At 35.9% G+C, this 20,536-nt stretch overlaps 1 protein-coding gene across 7 annotated transcripts in view; it reads right to left on the bottom strand.

Moving 5' to 3' along the window:
- Positions 1 to 20,536, bottom strand: part of Arpp21 (cAMP regulated phosphoprotein 21) — a 151,002-nt gene that overhangs the window by 64,909 nt on the left and 65,557 nt on the right. For 5 of the 7 annotated variants that reach the window (XM_076868972.2, XM_076868946.2, XM_076868982.2 and 2 more), the window contains exons 10-13: positions 14,164 to 14,272; positions 12,177 to 12,278; positions 6,005 to 6,042; positions 3,731 to 3,790 (exon numbers count right to left, since the gene is read on the bottom strand). In XM_076868972.2, the coding sequence (XP_076725087.1) occupies positions 3,731 to 3,790; positions 6,005 to 6,042; positions 12,177 to 12,278; positions 14,164 to 14,272 (309 nt within the window). The remainder of the gene's footprint in view (positions 1 to 3,730; positions 3,791 to 6,004; positions 6,043 to 12,176; positions 12,279 to 14,163; positions 14,273 to 20,536) is intronic. The other 2 variants (XM_076868992.2, XM_076869001.2) reach the window with 1 other exon arrangement.

Here is a 20,536-nt window from a genome sequence, read left to right as displayed (position 1 = left end):
CACCAGAAAGACGCACAGGAACAGAGTTACGGTGCACGAATGGGGTGGGTGGGCATAGATGGGGCCTTTCTTGGAAGAGTCATCTATGCAAGACCCTTCTTGTTAAACCTTTAATTAAGCCACTGGCTCCCCCAAACACTGCTACAAGCACCTTGATGATGTATAGACAGATAACACATCACATATGACACACATGTCACAAACAGAAAAACCAAACCTAGGAATGTCACATGATCCTTCTGCCGGGGAAGAAGAAGTAACTAGAAAAACATGGCATAGAATATAATTGTTAGCTTCTCTTGCAGAAAGGATAGGGGGATAAGTTCTCATGAGCCAATCCAACAATGAATTCGTGTTCAGAGGTAACTATAATTTTAAATGATTCTAAAAGGAATTCCCACTAAAGAAGGGTATTCTTTTTTTTTTTTTCTGCTTCTTCAGCAGTGAATAATTGGCTTGGAAAATCCATACAGGTCCAGAAGAGCTACTTAACAGCCTGTTTTACAACTTTATGATACGTATCTGAACTCACAAAGGATATGACAGACAGCACAGAAGTCACAGAAATTGCTAACCCCTGGTAAGAATTACACCTGATGAGTTTAACCTTCATGGTAGAGGAAATAGCCTTTTAATCCTTTTCACACAGAAAAGCCTGTGAAAACAACAGTGTCAACACTATACGCCATACACTGACAAGAAGCTTTCCAGAGGGGTCAGTGGAAATACCAGAAATATCTTGAACTGAAAGATCATACTTGTTCAAAATTCAAATAGAGTGAATGCACTAGAGGTGATCCAACAGCCAGAAGTGAATTTTGAAGCCTCCAGAGTAATTTAAAGAGTATGCAAAGCTGCATATGTTCTATTAAGAAACTTGATAAAAAAAAATTGCATTTTCATTGGTTTCCAATGTGCTTGAAAAGTAACTTCGTTAATATTTCTGACACTTTTTCTGAAGATAGAAATAACCCATCGATAAAATATCCTAAGATTCTTGTAGATTATAAAGAAGTGAAAGGGGACATATATCATGGGCAATAAATATGGTCCTTAATTTTATATCAGTATAAAATGTGACATGTTCAAGTCCTGAATCCAGTCTCATAACTGTGACCCAGGAGCTTTGTTTAAAATATTCTTTTAAAGACAATAATTTTATTGCTATTGGGATATGCTAGAGGTATGCATAGCTCATTTAAACACTCACCAACTACACTCTGCAGAAGGTACACAGAAATTTAGATTTTGCTTCAAATGGATCCAAGAGATAATAAAAATGAAATAGCTAATCTGTGACAGGAACTTCATCAAGCAAGGGGAAAAAGTGAAACAGAAAACTCACAAAACAAAAAAACATTTTCAAAGAGAACACTGGAAGAAAACACTCCATGCCCTGCCACCTGCCCCTGCTCCCCATCAATGTTTCCTTACATTCTCTGTTCTCAGGACCTCAGGTCCTTGGTTTAGAAATAAGAACCATGTGAAAAAGACCAGGCTGCAGGAGGAAGTACCCTCAGCAATGGCCAGGTAATTTTAGTTCTTACATTCCTTCAAAATATAAGAAAGCCATGGGAGATAGGATATAGAAAAACTGCCCTTTCAAGAACTTGATGCTCCATTCCTGATAATTCGACTTCATTCTTCTCCTGTGTAATTCTGATTATGTTGCCCCTTCTTTGACAAGGTCTGGCTAAATCATTACGTAGCAATTATGAATTCACCAGGTATATGAGAAAAATCTCATTTGTAGTTAATTTGGAATATTTATTATAGAAAAACACTAGCTTGCACATGGGATGGTCCCTAACCTCAGTATGTAGGATACACAGTGAGTAGTGAACCCTTGTTCCCATCACTAGTTCTACTTCAGTATGCCTCTCCCCACGACCTGTACACATCCATGTGAGGAATCCAGACTTCTATATTCAGCATGGCTGAAATTTCTTTGCAAAGGAGATAAGCACCACTCTCCCTGGATGCAAATTAGTCCTGTATTGTACTCTACACCCTTTCACCTGGTAGAGTAATTTCTAGAAAGAAGAGAGGTCTTCTAGACTGGCCTCATCACTTGGTCAATAAGACAACCTTAGATTTTCTTAGCTCTATTACTTTGATTCTGACTCAACTCATCATCCCAAGCCAAGATCTGTGCATTTTAAAAATAAGTTGCTACTTCCGGGAGTTAGCATTAATGAGATTCAAAATAGCATGTGAATCTATTTTATGGTTGTAGGTATTCACACACTGAAACATATTTTGTACTACTCTATTTATTGATTATTTAGCCCAACAATGGCAGGGTGATGCCCAGAATTGAATTTCATATCTGTCAGAGTGTGAAATCATAGACTTTATATAAAAACATGTCTGACAGGTGTTTCACTTTCCCTCTTAAATTCAGTGCTGGATCTCTCTAACTAGAATCCAGGAACACAGTAGGAATAGAATATCCAGTCATTGGAGGTGGCCCTTTCATAGGCAACCAGAATTTAAACCGAGGAGAGACACAAAGCACATACTCTAAATTCAGTTTCTGTGCTGATTAACAACTGATGTGTCCATTTTCTTACATTTCTGAACATTGTAAATTTTTTTTGCCCAAGTTATGGATGATGTGCATTCTGGATTGCCTTCACAACTGTGTCGGTGGCTTTGTGTTAAGTTGTCTTTCTGAGTTTCTGTCCTTGGTCATTTTGGTAGGTGATGGAATCTATGTTTAGGATGGCTGACCTAAATATAGGGCAGCTCCTCAAAGGGGGCAGTTTGGAGCCTGTGTAAACCTAACATCCTCTTGGGGGTGAGATACATGTTTTTATCTATATTAGCCTATACAAATTAAATCATAGCATGATTGCAAGGGTAACAGTAAATTTTATTTTTTATCTGGGTTTTCAAGAAAGAGATGCAGGATTTTTTTTTTCTGCCCTAGTATAGAGGAACCAATCATTCTGACTTTACTAAATTCAGATTTAATGGCATAAAGATAAGTTCTGAACACCTGATTTATCCATATTTCTTAGTATTTTCTTTCTTCTTAATTGGAAAATTTTTATGTTTTTGCCTTTCCTGTAGCAGAGAGGTATCCTAATATTTACAAATATGTTAATATATTTGATAGGTTGGTTAAAAATAAAAATAGATGTGGTCCCTCTGCATTTATGGAGCTTTCATCTGAACACAGAACTTTAAAATAATTTTTTAAAATCTTTTCCCATTATCCTACACAGATCTCAATTTAAGTAGTTCACTATAATTGGAAGGAACATCATAGCCTCCTTTAGAAATAAAATTCGTGCTTAAAAATACATTTGAATATTATGAGGGAAAGTAGAGACCTAAAAATTAGTTAACCAAATAGTTATCATTGATGTATTTTCCAGCACTGGAAATATGTACTCAATTTCAAACTGTCAGAGAAATTTTAACTTGGTATAGTTTGCTGAAAGAGTCTGGGAATGCTAAATAAGTGTGTTGCCAAAGTGAGTCCCGAAACACACAAAATCAGCAGAAGAACCTTGGAGAACCACACAGGAAGAGGTAGCTTTCCAGTCCCACCTCTCACATGATCCATATGATACCACACTAGCTGGGTAACAAACTCTGCAGTGAGAGCACGGAACATGTTTTATTTCATGAACGGAAATATTTTACACTAATACACTTATATTTAACATCGATTCTGCCACATAATCTGAAAACACAGTTTAAAAAAGTAAACCATACCAACCGAAAGAGCTGTCTTTTCTTATAGGTCTCATTGCATATGTTACTGTCTTCCAAGAGCCTACTGGAAATGAAAAACATGGTTTTTATGATATAAAACCTAAGGATACTAAATGCCTTACGTTAAATGGATGTGTACTCTGCTATAGCACACATTTATTGTAAATTCCCACACACCATGTTTCATTTGTGCGACATTAAGTTTTGTCATAATAAATTAATGACAGTGTGACAGAATTAAGACCCCTACCCTAGGAAGAAGGCACAGATGCCAGAAAAGAAAGAAGGGAAAGAGAGAGGAAATACAGGAAACAGAAGGAGAGAGGATAATGAAAGAAATCACTATAAATATGATAAGAGATTTAACAAAACATATTAGTAGTGTTTTTTTCTTAAGTAATATTAAGTTATTTTTATTTGGGGAGCATGATGAAATATTGACATTCCAGAGGCAATAATTTTAGAAATAGATTTATTTTTATAGGAAAGCCACTCAATTCTAGAACCATCAATACTTCACATATGCAATGTGTATATGTGAGCTATTCTTGTAATGTTGAATAGAAGCCAATTGATGAATAGAATTAGCGTCTAAGGTAGGGGAAACTACTGGTTAGAAGACTAGGGAATAAGGTTTCCTACCCAAATAAATTGCAAATGCTTACTTAATACTTAATTTTTTTGTATGGATATAGAATTTGGAATGTTTCAGAATCATCACCAAAATGTTAATGCTCCTTTCAGTTTCCCTAAAAATAGGAAAATTTGCCAAATTCTGTATGAATCATAATTTTTTAAATATTTATTTATTTAGTTATTTAGTTTTTGGCAGACACAACATCTTTGTTTGTATGTGGTGCTGAGGATCGAACCCGGGCCGCACGCATGCCAGGCGAGCGCGCTACCGCTTGAGCCACATCCCCAGCCCAAATCATAATTTTTTTGAATACAGAGATCATATAGACTTATTTTATAATACTTTTTAAGATAAAAGAAAGTTATGTGAAGATTTCAGTTACGTGAAGATTTCCAAGTGCTAATATAGTGGGGCTTTTTTTCAATCAGTTATCTCTAATGCCGAGTTTTAATTTATCTTGGTACTGGCATTGAATTAGTCTCCATTTTAACCAATTTTAGTGGAACAGTCATTAAGCCAACACCTGAAATAAAATTCACCAACAACTTATTTATGAATACTATATTTCTAAATCAAGTTGTAGATTTTAATACATCTTAAATGTGATTAGTCCTGTTAATATGGATTCCTTAATTTCTCCTGAATATCTGCAATTAAATCAAGGGGACACTTTAATATCTATGTCGATTTAGGTCCGTTTTTAAAAGGTACTTTTAGAAAGATATATATTAAGTTTGAAAAATGTCTAGTCTTATTCTGAAGATATACTATAAATTTCGCAACTACCTCCCTCCACTAACTCCCAAGACAGGTGAACTGCTACATCTAGACAGGTCTGCTTGCTTGCTTGCTTGCTTGCTTCCTTTGTCTTTGTACCCGGGATTGAACCCATGGGTGCTTCACCAATGAGCCACATCCACAGGCCTTTTTATTTATTTATTTAATTTTTTAATATAGAGACCCAGTCTCACTGAGTTACTTAAGGCCATGCTAAATCACTGAGGCTGGCTTTGAACTTCAAATCCTCTTGCCTCAGCCTTCTGAGCTGCTGGAATTATAGGTATGCACCACCACACCCAGTTCTAGATGAAGATTTCATGTTAGCTCTTTAAGAAGATGAACTGATATTTAAGAATGAGAAACTTAAAGTAATATTATTCCAATTATTTTTTTGTATAGCTATAGAATTATAGGACAAAAGTGGCTAATAATAACAAATAAAGTCCTTTAAGCAGCCTGCTCAGTAAGCCAATGGAGTTGCAAATTCCTGTGTAGACTCAATATTTCCTCGTTTCGATGCCTGGGGAAGGTAACAGGAATTCTGGCTTGGGAAGGACACAGGATTGAGACTAAATAAGGAAACTGTTTAAGCCTCTGTTTGAAAGTAACTGAGAGAACTTCTTCCCCAAATTAAATACTCTTTAGACATGCTAAATAACATAAGTGAATATATATGTGTGTGTTTAGACATGTTAAGTAACATAAGTGTGAATATATATGCGTGCACACACAGATATATGTATTTATTTATACATATATTCAAGCACACTTATATATGGGATATATATGTATATGGGAATATACAGGACACACATGACAAACTATTCTTCTAACGACACAAAAAATAAAATTTCATTTTACCTGTTTTCCACATAAAGGCTTTCCTGGGAGCAAACTGACTGAAAAATAAAAGAAAAGCATTGTATCAGATGTTCTGGATATGCTGAGGGGGTCCCAAATCCTTTCTTGAGTTTAAAATTACCTTTCCCCTCCTAGGGGAAAAGGATTAAGAAAAATATGTACAAAAGAGGGAAATTAAAAAAAAGGGAAAAATATAGGTTAGTGTTAGAAGAGTCAATGATTCTCATGTAGCACAGGGGATATCTCCAGGTTTTCAACAGATTGAGACCCATTCAGCTTCACAGTCAGAAGAGAAATGTGAATGAAATTGCTGGAGAAACCCATGGCCACCTTCAGAGTCTGAGCAGCGAGTGGTTTCTTCTGGAGCTGTGGAGGTATAGTCACCAACAGAAGCCAGGGGAACAGGCTCAAATCAAGGCACAGCATGCAAGGTTGGATGAACCCACCTAAGAATGGGAGAAGTGTGAAACCACAATTCTGCAATAACATACCTGGCAACTCTAAACTCTCACAAAAGAAAGAGATTAACCACTAGTCTCTCAAAATTGAAGAAAATGCCATCTATCTGTGATCATAATAAGTAAGGAGGACAGAACACAAGTTTAATGAATCAAACCTAATTAGTAAAAAAAAAAAAAAAAACAACTATCAAACTCCATCTGATATTTCTTAGTTTTGCACATAGAAAACCAATGACTTTATTATTTTTTTTTTTGCATCTGTTTGCCTAGAATTCATTTCTCTCTTACCTTGTGGTTAATATACAAGGTGGGGAAGCTAGAATTCTGTCAGAATTACATGATGGGGAATGGTGAGTCAGATTAAACTTAAACAAGCAGAATAAGAGAAGTCCAGGCAAATTATGGTGCCGGGAGACAAGACCACTTTCAAAGTATTAAATTTCTAAATATAAGTATACAAGCACCATATTATATGTATATTTTCTAAATGATGAATAAGTGACCATTAAAGGTATAAATGGAGACATAGCTGGTCTATTTTAAGATAAAACAAAACTGAAGAAATACTAACGACTTTTCAATGAGCCTTGAACTAAAAGATGTTGCTAATGTAACCGCCGCTCAAAGAGGCAAGCAGGATATTGGTTTCTCTTTTCAATTTGCTGGAGAAATCATTTCCTTCCACTAAGCCAGAGGGGATGGAGTCAGACATGGTATTTTGCTCAGTGGTCTGAGCATTCAGTGAAGACATCTCTAGAATCATTTGTTTCAACCTTTCTGTATTGAAAAGGTATCCATAATCTCAGGTGTGCAAAAACCTTAATGTATCAAAAAGCAAAAAGAGCCAATTAAAATCTCTACTTTCAGAAAATAGCTTTTTTGAAATCTGACATTTATACGTAGAAAGTGAAACAAAAACAAATAATGTGCCATCAACATTATTCCTATAAAGATCTTTTCAGGGTAAATTAAACATCCTAGCCTCTTTATTTCTGTTAGTTTGGTTTTGCTACCTACCAACTTGAGTCAAGTCATGGTATATAAAAGAAAGTGAGGTTGTTTCAAGGTATTCATTATAAGGTGGATACTCTGCTACTTCTCAGCTCAACATCAGTTGGAAAGGGGTCAACTAAGTTTATACTATTTTGCATAAGACTGGACTTATCGGGAAATCCACTTCTTAGAAGAAGGCGTTTTTTCATAAACATTCCGACCTCTTCAGATTTGTGAATCTAATAGCATTTGGGAGGAAATGAAGCAACTCAAACTTTTTGAATAAAAAGTAAGATTTTTCAAACTCTTTGAATAAAAAGCAAGTCAAGGATACCTTTCCAAAAAACATAACTCAAAAGTATTTTTCTGACTTTGGTGGAAAGGTCCTTCATAAATCATCTCATCACCCCTTTACCACATTTTCATAAATAAGACACAGGCAGTTATTAGCTGTGATTCAATAGCTGATGAAAATAAAACTTTTTAAAAAAATTATATTAATAACTTGCACATTTAATAGCAGAGAAGGATAAAATTGTCACAGTAATTAAGTGCAACATTCAAAGCTGTCACTTATATGCATTCCCAGATATAAAAGGCTCCCTTTTCAAAAAAGGAGAAAAGTGATTTTTGCCTAATGGGTTACAGAGTTCTCTCCCACATGCCGCCCCCACCTCTGGTGGCATCACATATCCTTGAATCCTTCTCCCTGAAGAAGGATCTCAGTGTGTGCTGGGAAGACCCTGGACAAGCTCCTCCCTAATTTCCAATTTATACACAGATATCATTTTGCCAATTAACCATCCAGGCAAAACATAACTTTCCCAATTGTGTTGTTTTCTCAACCAAATTTCCCCCAATTTAGCAACATCATACAAAATTAACCATTAAAGAAGCTGAAATCCTTGCCAAAGTAAAAGAGTTGGATCCCAAATATTACTGACTATAAAAACATGATAATTTGTTATTTGAGAGCTAAATTCTTCTGCACTTCTGAACACCTATTTAGCTCTCAAATAATTAATAAATGTATCTGATTTCAAGATACTCAAATTAACAACCTGTATTTGAATTTTTTCTAGAAAAACCACCAAAGGAACTTGCATTTTTGATTATATGCCTGCATATAAAAGTGCATACACGCCCTTACACTCTTCACACACTCACACACACCTTAGACACCAAGATACATATGAGAAATACACAAAAACATCTCTAATTTTAAAATAAATTTGATTTTTCTTCAACTGTAAATACTAGAAAGTATTTCTCATCTCATTGTTGCTTCAAGTAGCAAAAAAAAAATTACGTATGCTTTTTCAATATTTGAACTGCTTGGACTAACTCTGCTACTTATAATTACTGAAGAAAGCTGATTTTGTTGGCTCAATTTTTAAATTATGAGAAAACTAAATTAAAGATGATCTAAGAAAAAGATTATACTTCTATAATATAATTTCCTTATGCTGGATCCTTTGCATTTGTTTTATAATTGACCTAACTTACTTTATTATCTTATGAAAGAACAATTCTGTGCCTCAACAGTTTGGGCAGTGATCAGTGATCACTTGGGAACCTAGAAATGTACAGATGAAAGCCCCCTAATATGTGCTGTCATTGATATAAGTGGTGAGGGAGATCTGTTATTACATGTGTTATTCAAGAAAGTTTATGTTGCTATGCTACGTCCTTGAGAATTTGTGTCATAGAGGATACAGTACTGTTCTGTTCATGTAGAGTCGCTCATGTACACTCCCTGCCTCTTAATATTCATGGCATTATGTGGGACCTCCAACACTGTTCTGAGGTTGGTATGTGTGTCCAATAGACTATGGCAGAAAGGAACATACATTATTGCCGAGACTAGGTTATATAAGACTGTGACTTTCATCTTTGGATGTCTCTGTTTCTCTCTTGAATCACTTTCTCCAGGGAAACCTAGTTATCATCCACAAAGACATTAGCAGATTGTGGAGGAGCCCACCTAGTAAAGAATTGAGACCTCCAGGCTATTGCCAAGGAAGAACGGAGGCCTGCCAATAACCACTTGAGTATGTGAGTATGGACACAGGCAGTTACTCAGTCAAGTCTTAAGATGATAGCAGCCCCAGCCTCCAGCTAGACATCTTGAGTTAGAAGTACCCAACTGAGTCACTCCCAGATTCCTGACCCACAGAAATGGAAATAAGCATTTCTGTTTGTTTGAAACTGCAAAATTTTCAGATAATTTGTCATACTGCAATAAATAACTAAGGACCTAGTGGTATACCTAAGATTCTCTAGCAAGTTATAGGGTCAGGTAGAAAGACAATGGACATATTGTCTTTAGGCTTTTAAGGCTTATAAAAACTGGTAAGAATCTAATAAATGATAGGGAATTTCTCCTTGGAAACACGCACCCATGTTCATGCATATAACATCTTCTAAGTGATATTGGAACTTCCATTTGATTCTGGAAACCCTTCTGTGAGTGTATTTTCTGTATAGGATACTAATTTTAAAGTCCTATCCTTTGATGGCAGGTTCAAAATAGTGCCAGATACAGGACGGTGCCCCATTTAAATTATTAAAGCAAGAAATGGTCACCAGAGAGCCTAGGAAAGCAGCTCACATCTCTGTGTCTGCAGAGGGAACAAGTCACATCATTTGAAAGAAGGCTGCCAAAGAATGTGGTGCAATGAAAAGGTTATGGCCCTGCCTTGGAATCTGAGCTTTTTCACAATTAAGTCTGCTTGTACTTTTCAAAAAAAATGTTAATAGGGCTGGGTGTGTAGCTCAGTGGTAGAGTGCTTGCCTGTCATGCGGAAGACAAGGGTTCAATCACCAGCATGTCAATATAAATAAATAAATAGAGCAAGTGGCCATGAAGTCTTTAAATGGCCTGCTATGGTTTAACCTTCAACATAGGTCCCTAGCAGCTAATTTCTTTAGCAGGGTGGTAAGGAAGTCCGCATAAAGGGGGTTGTGCAGACTCCTGCTCCCTGAGATGACCATGACTGCTCAGGGACCTGAGAATCACTAAATGAAGGCAGCACAGGCATCATCCTCAGCCTGACAACCATCTATCTGCAAGAGTGCTTTCATCACCTATCTCTGTGATGCAACTTTAAAAAAAAACATAATACTGCTATGCATTATGTCTGCAGTCGGTATTTGTTTCTCAATATAACAACTTGTTCACAAATCACCTAACTTGCCAGAACCAAAGCATGAGGAAAAAAAAGTGTGTATGTGTGTGCATGAGAGCAATAGTGCATGTAAGAACAGAAGAATAAAATATGAACTATCTGCCAAAAAAAATCTCTCTGTGAAGGCTTTAGGAACGAACATGCTGCCACCAGCCTACTGTAGGTATTCTTTCCCAATTATGACAAAATTAGATCCTCTCATATCCAGAGTATTTTCTGAGTCTTTAGAAAATATGCAATGAAAACCCCAATGTGCCAATCTGTGCTTTGTCCCACCAAAAATTATGTCTACAGCAAAAGCCTAAGTAGCCCCTATATCTGCAGAATCTTATAGAATTGCATCCGGACCTCCAGCCACGGAGAGTTCTATCTCACTCTCACACTCTCCCAATTTAAGAGTTCCAGGGCAGATTACCTGTTATCAAAATTCTATTTTAGTGTATTCTAGAAGATTGGGGTTGGTTCAAATGTGAAAGAAGTGTAGTTGGAAGAGGTTGAATCACTCCTGCAGCCTTAGATGAAGGAACCAGCACTTGCAGAAGGTCACAGACACTGGCTTGGCCTGAAGCCACCCAGGACAACAGCCCTCCTGCTTCTGTGCTGAGCATTGACGCCAAGCTCTCTAGGCTGGACTGTGTGGTCTCTAGGAGCAAACTGCAGCAGGAGTCAAACACTGCCCCTGCTGAAGCAAAGCTGAAAGCCTTGGCCATGGAGAGCACTACAAAGGAGCTCGTATCTTCCCTTCTGCAAAGGAAAGAACCCACAATGTTTGAGGAGGCCCCAAGTGATTTCCTGGAATGGAAAGCTACAATAACTAATTGCCCTTTTAAATTCCTTGCACTTAAACCAAACTTTTACTTGTTCACTTTTTATTTTTATTTCATTTAATTGCATTTTCTCTTGGCCATAGTGGGTGAAGGCTAAAAAATATTCCTGTCCCACTTTCTTTGTTAGGATTTGAACAACAGAAATTGTTTTATGATTACTTCCTTGACAGACTATTCTCTGACCTGAATGGATCTGAAATCAAGGAGAAAAGATGAATATGATTATCTAACTTCAGGAAAATGAAGTGTCCATATTTTCTAAGGACTCAGAAAATACTCTGGATATTTATATGGTTCTATGTGTGTATATGATCAATGGGCTGTTTTTTGTGATCCTTTCCTCTGCACAATGTTGGTGTACTAAAACATACACTAACAGGTGATCTGCTGCCTGATATGGATGTAAAGGTACTGCTGCAAGTCAGATATCCTTCCTTGGTACTGAAGGTCTGTTTTGTTGACTAATGTTAAACCTTTCTACCCCTATCAGTCATACCCTAGGAACACACCCAGACCCTTGGCTAGTTTTCCATCACTTCCCTGAACCAGGTCCTCTTCCAGAAACACCTCTGGTTTGCTGCAATTCGATTTGTTCCCTGGCTCCAGTCTCCTTACTTCCTGCCAGCTCACTGTCTGGGGAATGAGGCTGCCTTACTGCTGATGGAAGGACCACACTAAAGAGGCAATTAAAACAACTACTCACATCGTGTGCAAATATTCTCTCCCTCACTCTCTGATATTCCTCTTCTCTCTCTTCAATTGATTTACTTCGTCTGTCATCTCTAAATGGATGCATTCTGTTTTGCTGAACAGAAAAAAGAAATCAGGACAGTTATCCAAGTTGAGTTGTTAGAAATCTGCAGTTAAGCAACTGTCAGCTAAGAATAATAAATGTTCATTTAAACAAATGGAGCATGACAAGTCTCACTCCCTCTGGGCCCTAAGGAGGCTGTTTGGGGTACATGTATCATGTGTGTGCATGGCATGCAATGTCTACAAATGTTTGCTGCTCCTGGTTGCTGCCTTGCTGGATGCAAGTAGCACAGATGCATCTAAAATGTACACGCCTGAATGTATCTTGGGTGTTCAGCCACTGCAGGTATGTAGTGGCTCACCAGGGATGGATTCTGTCTCCCTTGCTATCCTGGATAATCTGACTCCTCAGAAGGAGTCCAAATGCTTATTTAAAATTAAAAAAAGAAGAAGAAGAAATGGCTAGTTCAAGGTGACTGAAGGAAGAAATGGCTTTGAAAAGTTCAGAACTGGACAAAGTAAGTGAACAAATAGAGTGGGGGACAGAAAGAAAGATATGGATACAATCTCTTAATTTGCATTTTTATTCACTCAGTGACTGATTCTGTGAATTGCACCTGATATAAGAAGAAGGACCTCAGGTTTATAAACTAAACCTAACAAAACCTGTTTGTTGATAAGGGTCAATAGAAGAAAACTAAAGAAAACAATTCAAAGAACCCAGCATGAGGAGTGTTCTTCATTCTCTCATCTGACCAGTTCCTGCATCTCAACTGCCTTCCTAATTTTCGCCATCCGTGACCAAATGCTCTGCACTGACCGCATTCACCCATCCACGCGACAGACACCCACTAAGTGCACCACGCAGGCACATGTCTCATGGGCAACATGAGCCACGGTGTAGCTCGGTGGTGGTGGTGGGAGTAAACGAGATACAAATGATGAACAGGTTTCAAAAAAGTGCTTCAGAAATGCACACACTGGCTTCCAGTGACTCACAGAGAGTAATTAAAATAACTTGAGTGAGATGCATATTGTCTTACCTTTAAAAATTCTAAAGCAAAGTCATTTCAAAAAAAAAAAATCTATTTTGATTGTCAGAGACACAAAGTATAATTGTAATGGCATTCAGCTGACTTTCTACTGTGCTTGTTATCATTTAAAAATTTGTTTTACTTAGTGTTCTTCCTAGGCACCCTGGACCCCACATCCTTCCCCCACTTAGAGAAAAGATTTCGTAAAGTCTCTTTACCCTTGTCGTAAGTACCATGATTATCACTACTCTAGAACAACACAATGTTTTGTCACAAACAATACACAAGGATAAAGTTCTGCTACACTTCATGCAAAACGAGCAGACAGTTTACATGGACCATAAAACATGGGCAGGAGAAGAGGGTGGGAGACTAGAACATGAACTCAAAGTCTTTTCTGTGAAGTCTTATTTTAGGATAGTTGCAAAATCCACCTGTCCTCACCATAACAAGGTTTGTTCTTTACAGCTACACCGGTTGATCATCGGTCCGTATTGAAAATCCAGCTCAATTTGTGCACAACTGAAGGACAAAGCTGTAGGGAGTGGAACGACTGCCAGAGTTACACAGACATCTGGAAATGCGACTGACAAAGCTTTTCCCCACAGCTCGGAGCCTGTGGCACCCCGACCCCCCCCCACAAGACATGCAGCAGGAACTGCGCCAAGCACCACCCATGCAGCCCAACACAGAGCCATTGCTAAAGCAACCAGACAGTTTTTGGCTACCCATTGAATGCCAAAGGGGGAGGCAAGGGGAAGCCAGGGGTTGGAGAGAGGGCAGTAGTATCAGAGGCAGGGGAGGGCTGGGAGGCGGGGAGGGGACAACAGAGGAACGACAAGAACATCAGTCAGCCCACCTTCAAAAACAACAAGTCAGCCACTCTCAAACTTGAGAACCAACCTGATTGTCTTCTTTATCAATACTAGAGTTATCTCGCTTCAAGATAAACCGCTTCTGGGATTCTTCACCTTTTTCATCTTTTAAATGTTCACAAAACCTTTGCTCTGGTCTGCCAGCAAAGTAAAACATATCAATAAAAAAAGTTTTTCCTCTGTTTAAAGTTATCTCTTAGTGTTATCCCCCACCGTGGCATTTAACTTTTGGAAAAAAAAAAAAAAGTTTAGAAGTTGTTCCGATATTAGAGTTGCTGGCAATATATAGGCAGGGATTCTTTACATGTTGCTAGAATAACCTTTTGTTGTTTTGAATTCGGACTCTTGGTTGCTGCATGCTGATCACCATAGCTGAAGTTAAAGAAAAAAATTTAAAGAACTGCACATTTAGACTGTATATAGATGTTCTCTTTAGTGATTTTTGACCTCCATCACTCCTGAATTCAAACAAATTCCCACTCTGATTCTCAAACAAATATACAGGGTTAGTACATTAATCCACCAATGTCTGGAAACTTGGAGAATACCTCTCATGATATCTTAAGAGTCTTCTGAGTCTGTACAGGAGCTGATCATTTAAAAATTGTTTGTGACAAAGGTCCTGGAATCTTGCTCCACTAGACTCTGACATTCTTGACCATGTTTGTAAATCAGCTCAGTAATTGGGGAAATGAGATATTTAGTTTAAACAACTCAATGACTGATTTGTATAGGGAAAAAATTGCTCCAAGCAGTTACACACTATTGATTAGTCAATTGATTTTTTTTTTTTTTAGGTTCTCTTAATCACTTGGTATTATTGAAGGGAAGGGTTCCACTTCTTTGTCAATTTCCCACCATGTCACTATATACCAGAGAACTCAATGAGTGACTTGGTCTTGGGTTCATCCACAGAGGAAGTGAAAAAATATTTGTCCCTAGTTTAGAAGCAGTTGTAATTTATGACTCTCGTTAAAGAATCTCTGTCATGTCTGATATAATGCTTCTAAAGTTTAGGGGGGTTCTATCCCTGCTGGGTTCATTATTCCTTTAGTCATTGGGACTCCACTGCAGTGCCTGTTGTTTGAGGTGGGTGACCAGTAATTAAGAAAATCTCATCATTTGATTATACTACAAAATAAGCAAGTAGCACTTTGAAAACAAAGAAGTAGCTTCAGTGTATAATTCAAACCTTGATGAGATGCTTTCTTTTCTTAAATACATGGATATAAATTATAATAACATTGATGAGCAGGTAATAGTAGAAAGCTGCAATAATATCAGTTACAGTTTCTAGAGCTGTTTATAATTGTTGCAAAGCAGTGCCACTACCTTGTTCAATCCTTACAGTAAAAGCTTGATGCAGTAAAAGCAGACATTTTTTTTGCCTATTTTAAAGAATAGGAAACCATCCCTTAGTGATTCTTTTTACTGTATAGATTGGCCTACTAAAGTCACAGGCGTCCAACAGCCTGGTCACATTCTCATAGACACTTGGTTCAGTCCCTTTCTAATTTCACCATGCACATTGAGCTGACAGAACACAAACCTCTATCACATCACTTTAGGGATCAACGTGAACATTTCCCACCCAACTTAAAATGTAATCAAATGCAATACACATTCTGGAATCAGAACTGTAACATTAAAAATTGCAACATAAGGGCTGGGGTTGTGGCTCAGTGGTAGAGCACTTGCCTTGCACATGTGAGGCACTGGGTCCGATCCTCAGCACCACATAAAAATAAATGAACAAAATAAAGATATTATGTCCATATAACTAAAAATAATATTTAAAAATTGCAACATATGGAATGAATAAAACTGCACTTTATAGTAAAGGAGCCATTTACAGTAGAGAAATAAAACATCATTTGGGGTAGAATAGTCCCAGGACACTTCATGTATATTGGCGAGTCTGCCAACAGCACTGTGTAATTGTGTATAGTTTTGGGTCACACTAAGTGATAAAAATTCTCCAGAAGTTTTTTTTTTTTTTTTTTTTTTTTTTTTTTTTTTTTTTTTAGCTGTCACTTTCAAAAATATTTATACATTGTTATATAGGTTTTTTTATAGCAAATGAAATTAGGATGTTGACTTAAATAAGAATGTTGGTTGTGTCAATCTTAATTAGGTTTCTTCTAATGTCCCTGGGCTCTGCAGGCTGATAAGCTCTAGTGAGTGAAATGATTCGTTTACATTTACAGATTCTTTTTGTCCTCTTTTTCTAACATTCTGTAATTGTTCACATAAAAATAAGGTGGTCTCAGAATGTGGACATTTTGATTTGTGACCATAAGGTGAATGAATATGTTCTAAACTAAGTCTGCTTCAAGATCAATGACATTAGTGTGTGAATTCAGAATGGCAACTAGAACTAGACTTTAAGTTTCATGTACGCCAGACTTTGTTTTTTCATTTTTGTGTTTTTGGTCCTGGGAACTGAACTACTACTGTACTACTGAGCTATATTCCCGTTCCTTCTTTTTTTATTTTTATTTTTTATTTTGAGATAGCTAAGTTTCCAAGGCTGACCTCCACTGTGATCCTCCCACATCAGTCTGCTCAGTCACTGGGATTACAGGTATGCCATCACACCCAGGTGGATCTTGTTTTTTAAAATATTTAACCCTTGGTGCCCACATTCATATGTGGCACCCGGGAAGGATTCAGTCAAATGAATAAATTAATATATGAGTGATTAAAAATTTAGTACAGCTATTCTTAAATCATCATAATTCAGGGAAAGATTAAAAGAGTAAAAGAATAAGATATGAGGACAAATTCTGTAATTATAAAACAGAACAAGAAAGAGTTTTTAGTAAAACATAAATTAAAATTTAGAGAATCAAGGGCTGGGCACTGTGGCACAAGCCTGTAATCCCAATGGCTCAGGAGACTGAGGCAGGAGGATGCAGAGTTCAAAGCCAGCCTCAGCAATGGTGAGAAGCTAAGCAATTCACTGAGACCCTATCTCTAAATAAAATTCAAAATAGGGCTGGGGATGTGGCTCAGTGGCCAAGTGGCCCTGAGTTCAGTACCCAGTACCCCAAAACAAAAAAATATTTAGAGAATCAAGAAGATCTTTAAAAATTGAATTTGTGGGTACTGGGAATATAGCTCAGTTGGTAAAGGGCTTAACTCACATGCACAAGGCCTTGGGTTCAATCTCTAGTACCACCAAAAAAAAAAAAAATTATATTTATGTTTTATGTTGATCAAAATTAATCATATCATAGAGATGTAAATATACCTAATATATATTCATGTATTTAAATATATTATATGTGTATAATATGTATTTTATAATTTATATGTTTATATGAATACATAGTACATATAAAACTTTATTAAATGTATATGTATTACTGTTTTCAATCTGAGAGGATCCTTGGAAGGAAGAAAGCTGGAAATGAGAATATTAACTCTCCTAGTTTTGAAACATCTCAGTTTAAAGTATGTCAGAAGTGAGCTATTTGAATATTATTTTTAAATTTCATTTCCATTTTTAATAGTTCTGTTTATTTGTTTTTCAAAGCAGGGTATATTTAGAAAAAGTACATCAATTACATAACCAAAATTAATCAGAAGTCTTGTTCCAATCAATAATTCAAATATTTAAAGCAAGAATATTACTTCTTCTGATGTAATTTATAAAATGTGCATTCTCAATAACTGCTTTGCAAATATCTTGTTTAAGATTTTTTTTTCAAAAATTAGAATGCAGTAATTTAAATTACAAATCCATCATGTTTTTTCTGAAAAATATTTTGAATGATTATAAAGTAGTCATTTAAAGTTTACTTTAAAAAGAATTAAACAAACTTAGTAATATTTTTCTAGGTTGGTTTTATAGAGAACTATTTATGACTCTAGAGCTAAAAAGCAATTTTGGTTTAAGTTCATACAGACTAAGGTATACAACTGAAATATTGCAGTGATTAAACTAAAAATTACTGATAATGCACCATTATATTACAGCTTTTAAAAATCCCTTTTACAACTAATTTAACACCATAGCAATATTATTTCTGAGACATAAAATGTACGAAACTAAAATAATATATTATAGGTCTTTATTTAAAAGGGTAATGAGTTACTTTTAATGTATTAATGTGGGAATGAAACTCTAAAATTCTCAAAGCTACAAAAGGTCATGGTATTTATTAAATTGATGATGATTGTACTCTACTATGTGTCTCATGGCCATGCATCATACACGCCTAATTTTTCTTTTCCTTGTGGATTTTAGCCTTTTGGGGTGTTCTTTCTAGCTCTAAAATGTACAGAAAATAAATTAAACGCTTATTTTATATGGAAAATAGTTTCCTCTTCTCAAGGTAAAAATGTATTTTCCCACAATTCATAGCACATATCTACTGTGAAACTCATTCCTCACATGAAGTGAATAGGACTTGCATTTCCAGTCAGTTTCTTGGCATTCCCAGTAAAAACCCTGGGAAGTCAGAACTAACTCCTCACTGTTCCTTAATTAGACATAGCTCATGAATTGAGAAGCAGGGTTGCTGGTGAAGATAATCAAACTCTGTCTTCCAATCAATCAAATTCCAATTTTAGTTAGATTTATTTCCCCTGGAAGCTTGAAATAGATGAATACTCATTATTATTTTATTTATTTTTTTTTTTGGTCATGAAGTATTTGAAATGGTTTACCCAATCTGATAGGTTCCTGAAAGCAAACTTATTACTTTTCTTCCAAATAGTGAAGTTTGATCCTTTCCTACATCCACACATAATGAAAGAATTTAATTCTAAATATGTTGGATTGCAAAGAGAAGTCTTTGAATTTCATTCCGAGTAACTGAAAGGTGATCATTAATATGCATAAGTATCTCAAGAAGGAAAGGGTTCTTGCACAGAACAGAAAAAAAAAAAAAAAACTTTTGATGGTAAGACATTTATCAAATACATTTTTGTTGCCAAAGTATTAGAGAAAACTATATGACATTATTATCTTAATACTTTGGAATTTACAATTAAACATGTCTAAAATTTTGGCATCATTTTTTGAAAATAAAAAGAAAATCCTATATTCTTCTTAAATAATTTAATCTCACCATTGCCCTTATCAGTTTGTCATTTTATACCACTTCATTCTCTTTTCAATATGACTAAACCTTACAAATCTAACATATAAAGTATTAATAGCCAGCTTCTTTAATTAGCATGTTTTAAACTCATCTTTCCAATTTTGCACACCTTTTCACATTTTATTGTTCTCTGTTTCTATAGTATACTGCAAAGATAAACAGAGACAAGTAGACTAACAAAAAGCACCTTGACTCTCCTTTACCCAAGACTACTCATGAAAGACATTTGCACAGGGCACTCAAAGACAAGAAAGGTCTGTAAGACACCTCTTAAAGGTGTTCTGGAGAACAATTTGATCTGTGGATTAAAGGGCCTTAAAATGTGAATCTGCCTTGACAAAGTGATTTTATTTCTAAGAATGAATGCAAAGAAAATAGTAATAAATGGTGAAGATATTGTTCCATTGCTCACAGCAGCAAAATACATAGTGGACTGGGTAAGAAACTGAATGTGCAATCTGCAGTATGCATTTATATCAAGTGATATCCAATAATATGGACTAGCACACTTCACAAAAACAGCTATACCTTGATCATATTTATGTTAAAACTATAACATATATTAATAATAAAATACTGCGAGCAGTACGTATGTCTAGTTGGTGAGATAACCAGGATAACAGGAAACTTTACTTCTCACCTTTTATATCCTTGTGCTTATTATAATAAACATGTATTTCATACCAACAAAATAACAAAAGTTATTAGCTCAGAAAGACAGGAAACCAATTTGACAACTTAATAGTGACTTATACCTAATCGCTGGATTAAGGACAATTAAGGTATTTTTCAACATGAATACTTAGAAAACATTCTTCCACAGTACGTCTTATTTTGTAATCAGATGAAATGAGCATTTAGATGTTTCTTTTGTCAAAGCAATTCTTAGTCTTTCTACTGTACTTTTTTTTTTTTAAGAAATGCCAGATTTAATTTTTCTCCCTGCTTCTTGGCTTATTCACGTCAAAGCCTTGTAGTGTATGTAAACTCCTCCCTTCCTGCAAAATCACTCTCTTCATTACTATGTCCTTCTTGATCTATATACATAGAAATGTGCATTTACTAATGGTAATATTATGAACATAACTAAATGATAGTGTACAACCTGAAGACTTTATTTTTCCTCTCTGAAGGAGAAGACCAAATAATCATGAAATAAAAAGAAATAAAAGGATAAGAAAAAAATGATGACTACAAAATTTGAAAAAGTGAAAGAAATCACATGAACTCAAGATCTGGAATATGCTATCCTAAGTTTGTGAGCTTGGTTATGCATGAACTATATTGATC

Source organism: Callospermophilus lateralis, chromosome 1, assembly GCF_048772815.1.
Source record: "Callospermophilus lateralis isolate mCalLat2 chromosome 1, mCalLat2.hap1, whole genome shotgun sequence".
In the NCBI taxonomy this organism is placed as follows: domain Eukaryota; kingdom Metazoa; phylum Chordata; class Mammalia; order Rodentia; family Sciuridae; genus Callospermophilus; species Callospermophilus lateralis.
This window is presented reverse-complemented; position numbering and strand designations above follow the sequence as displayed.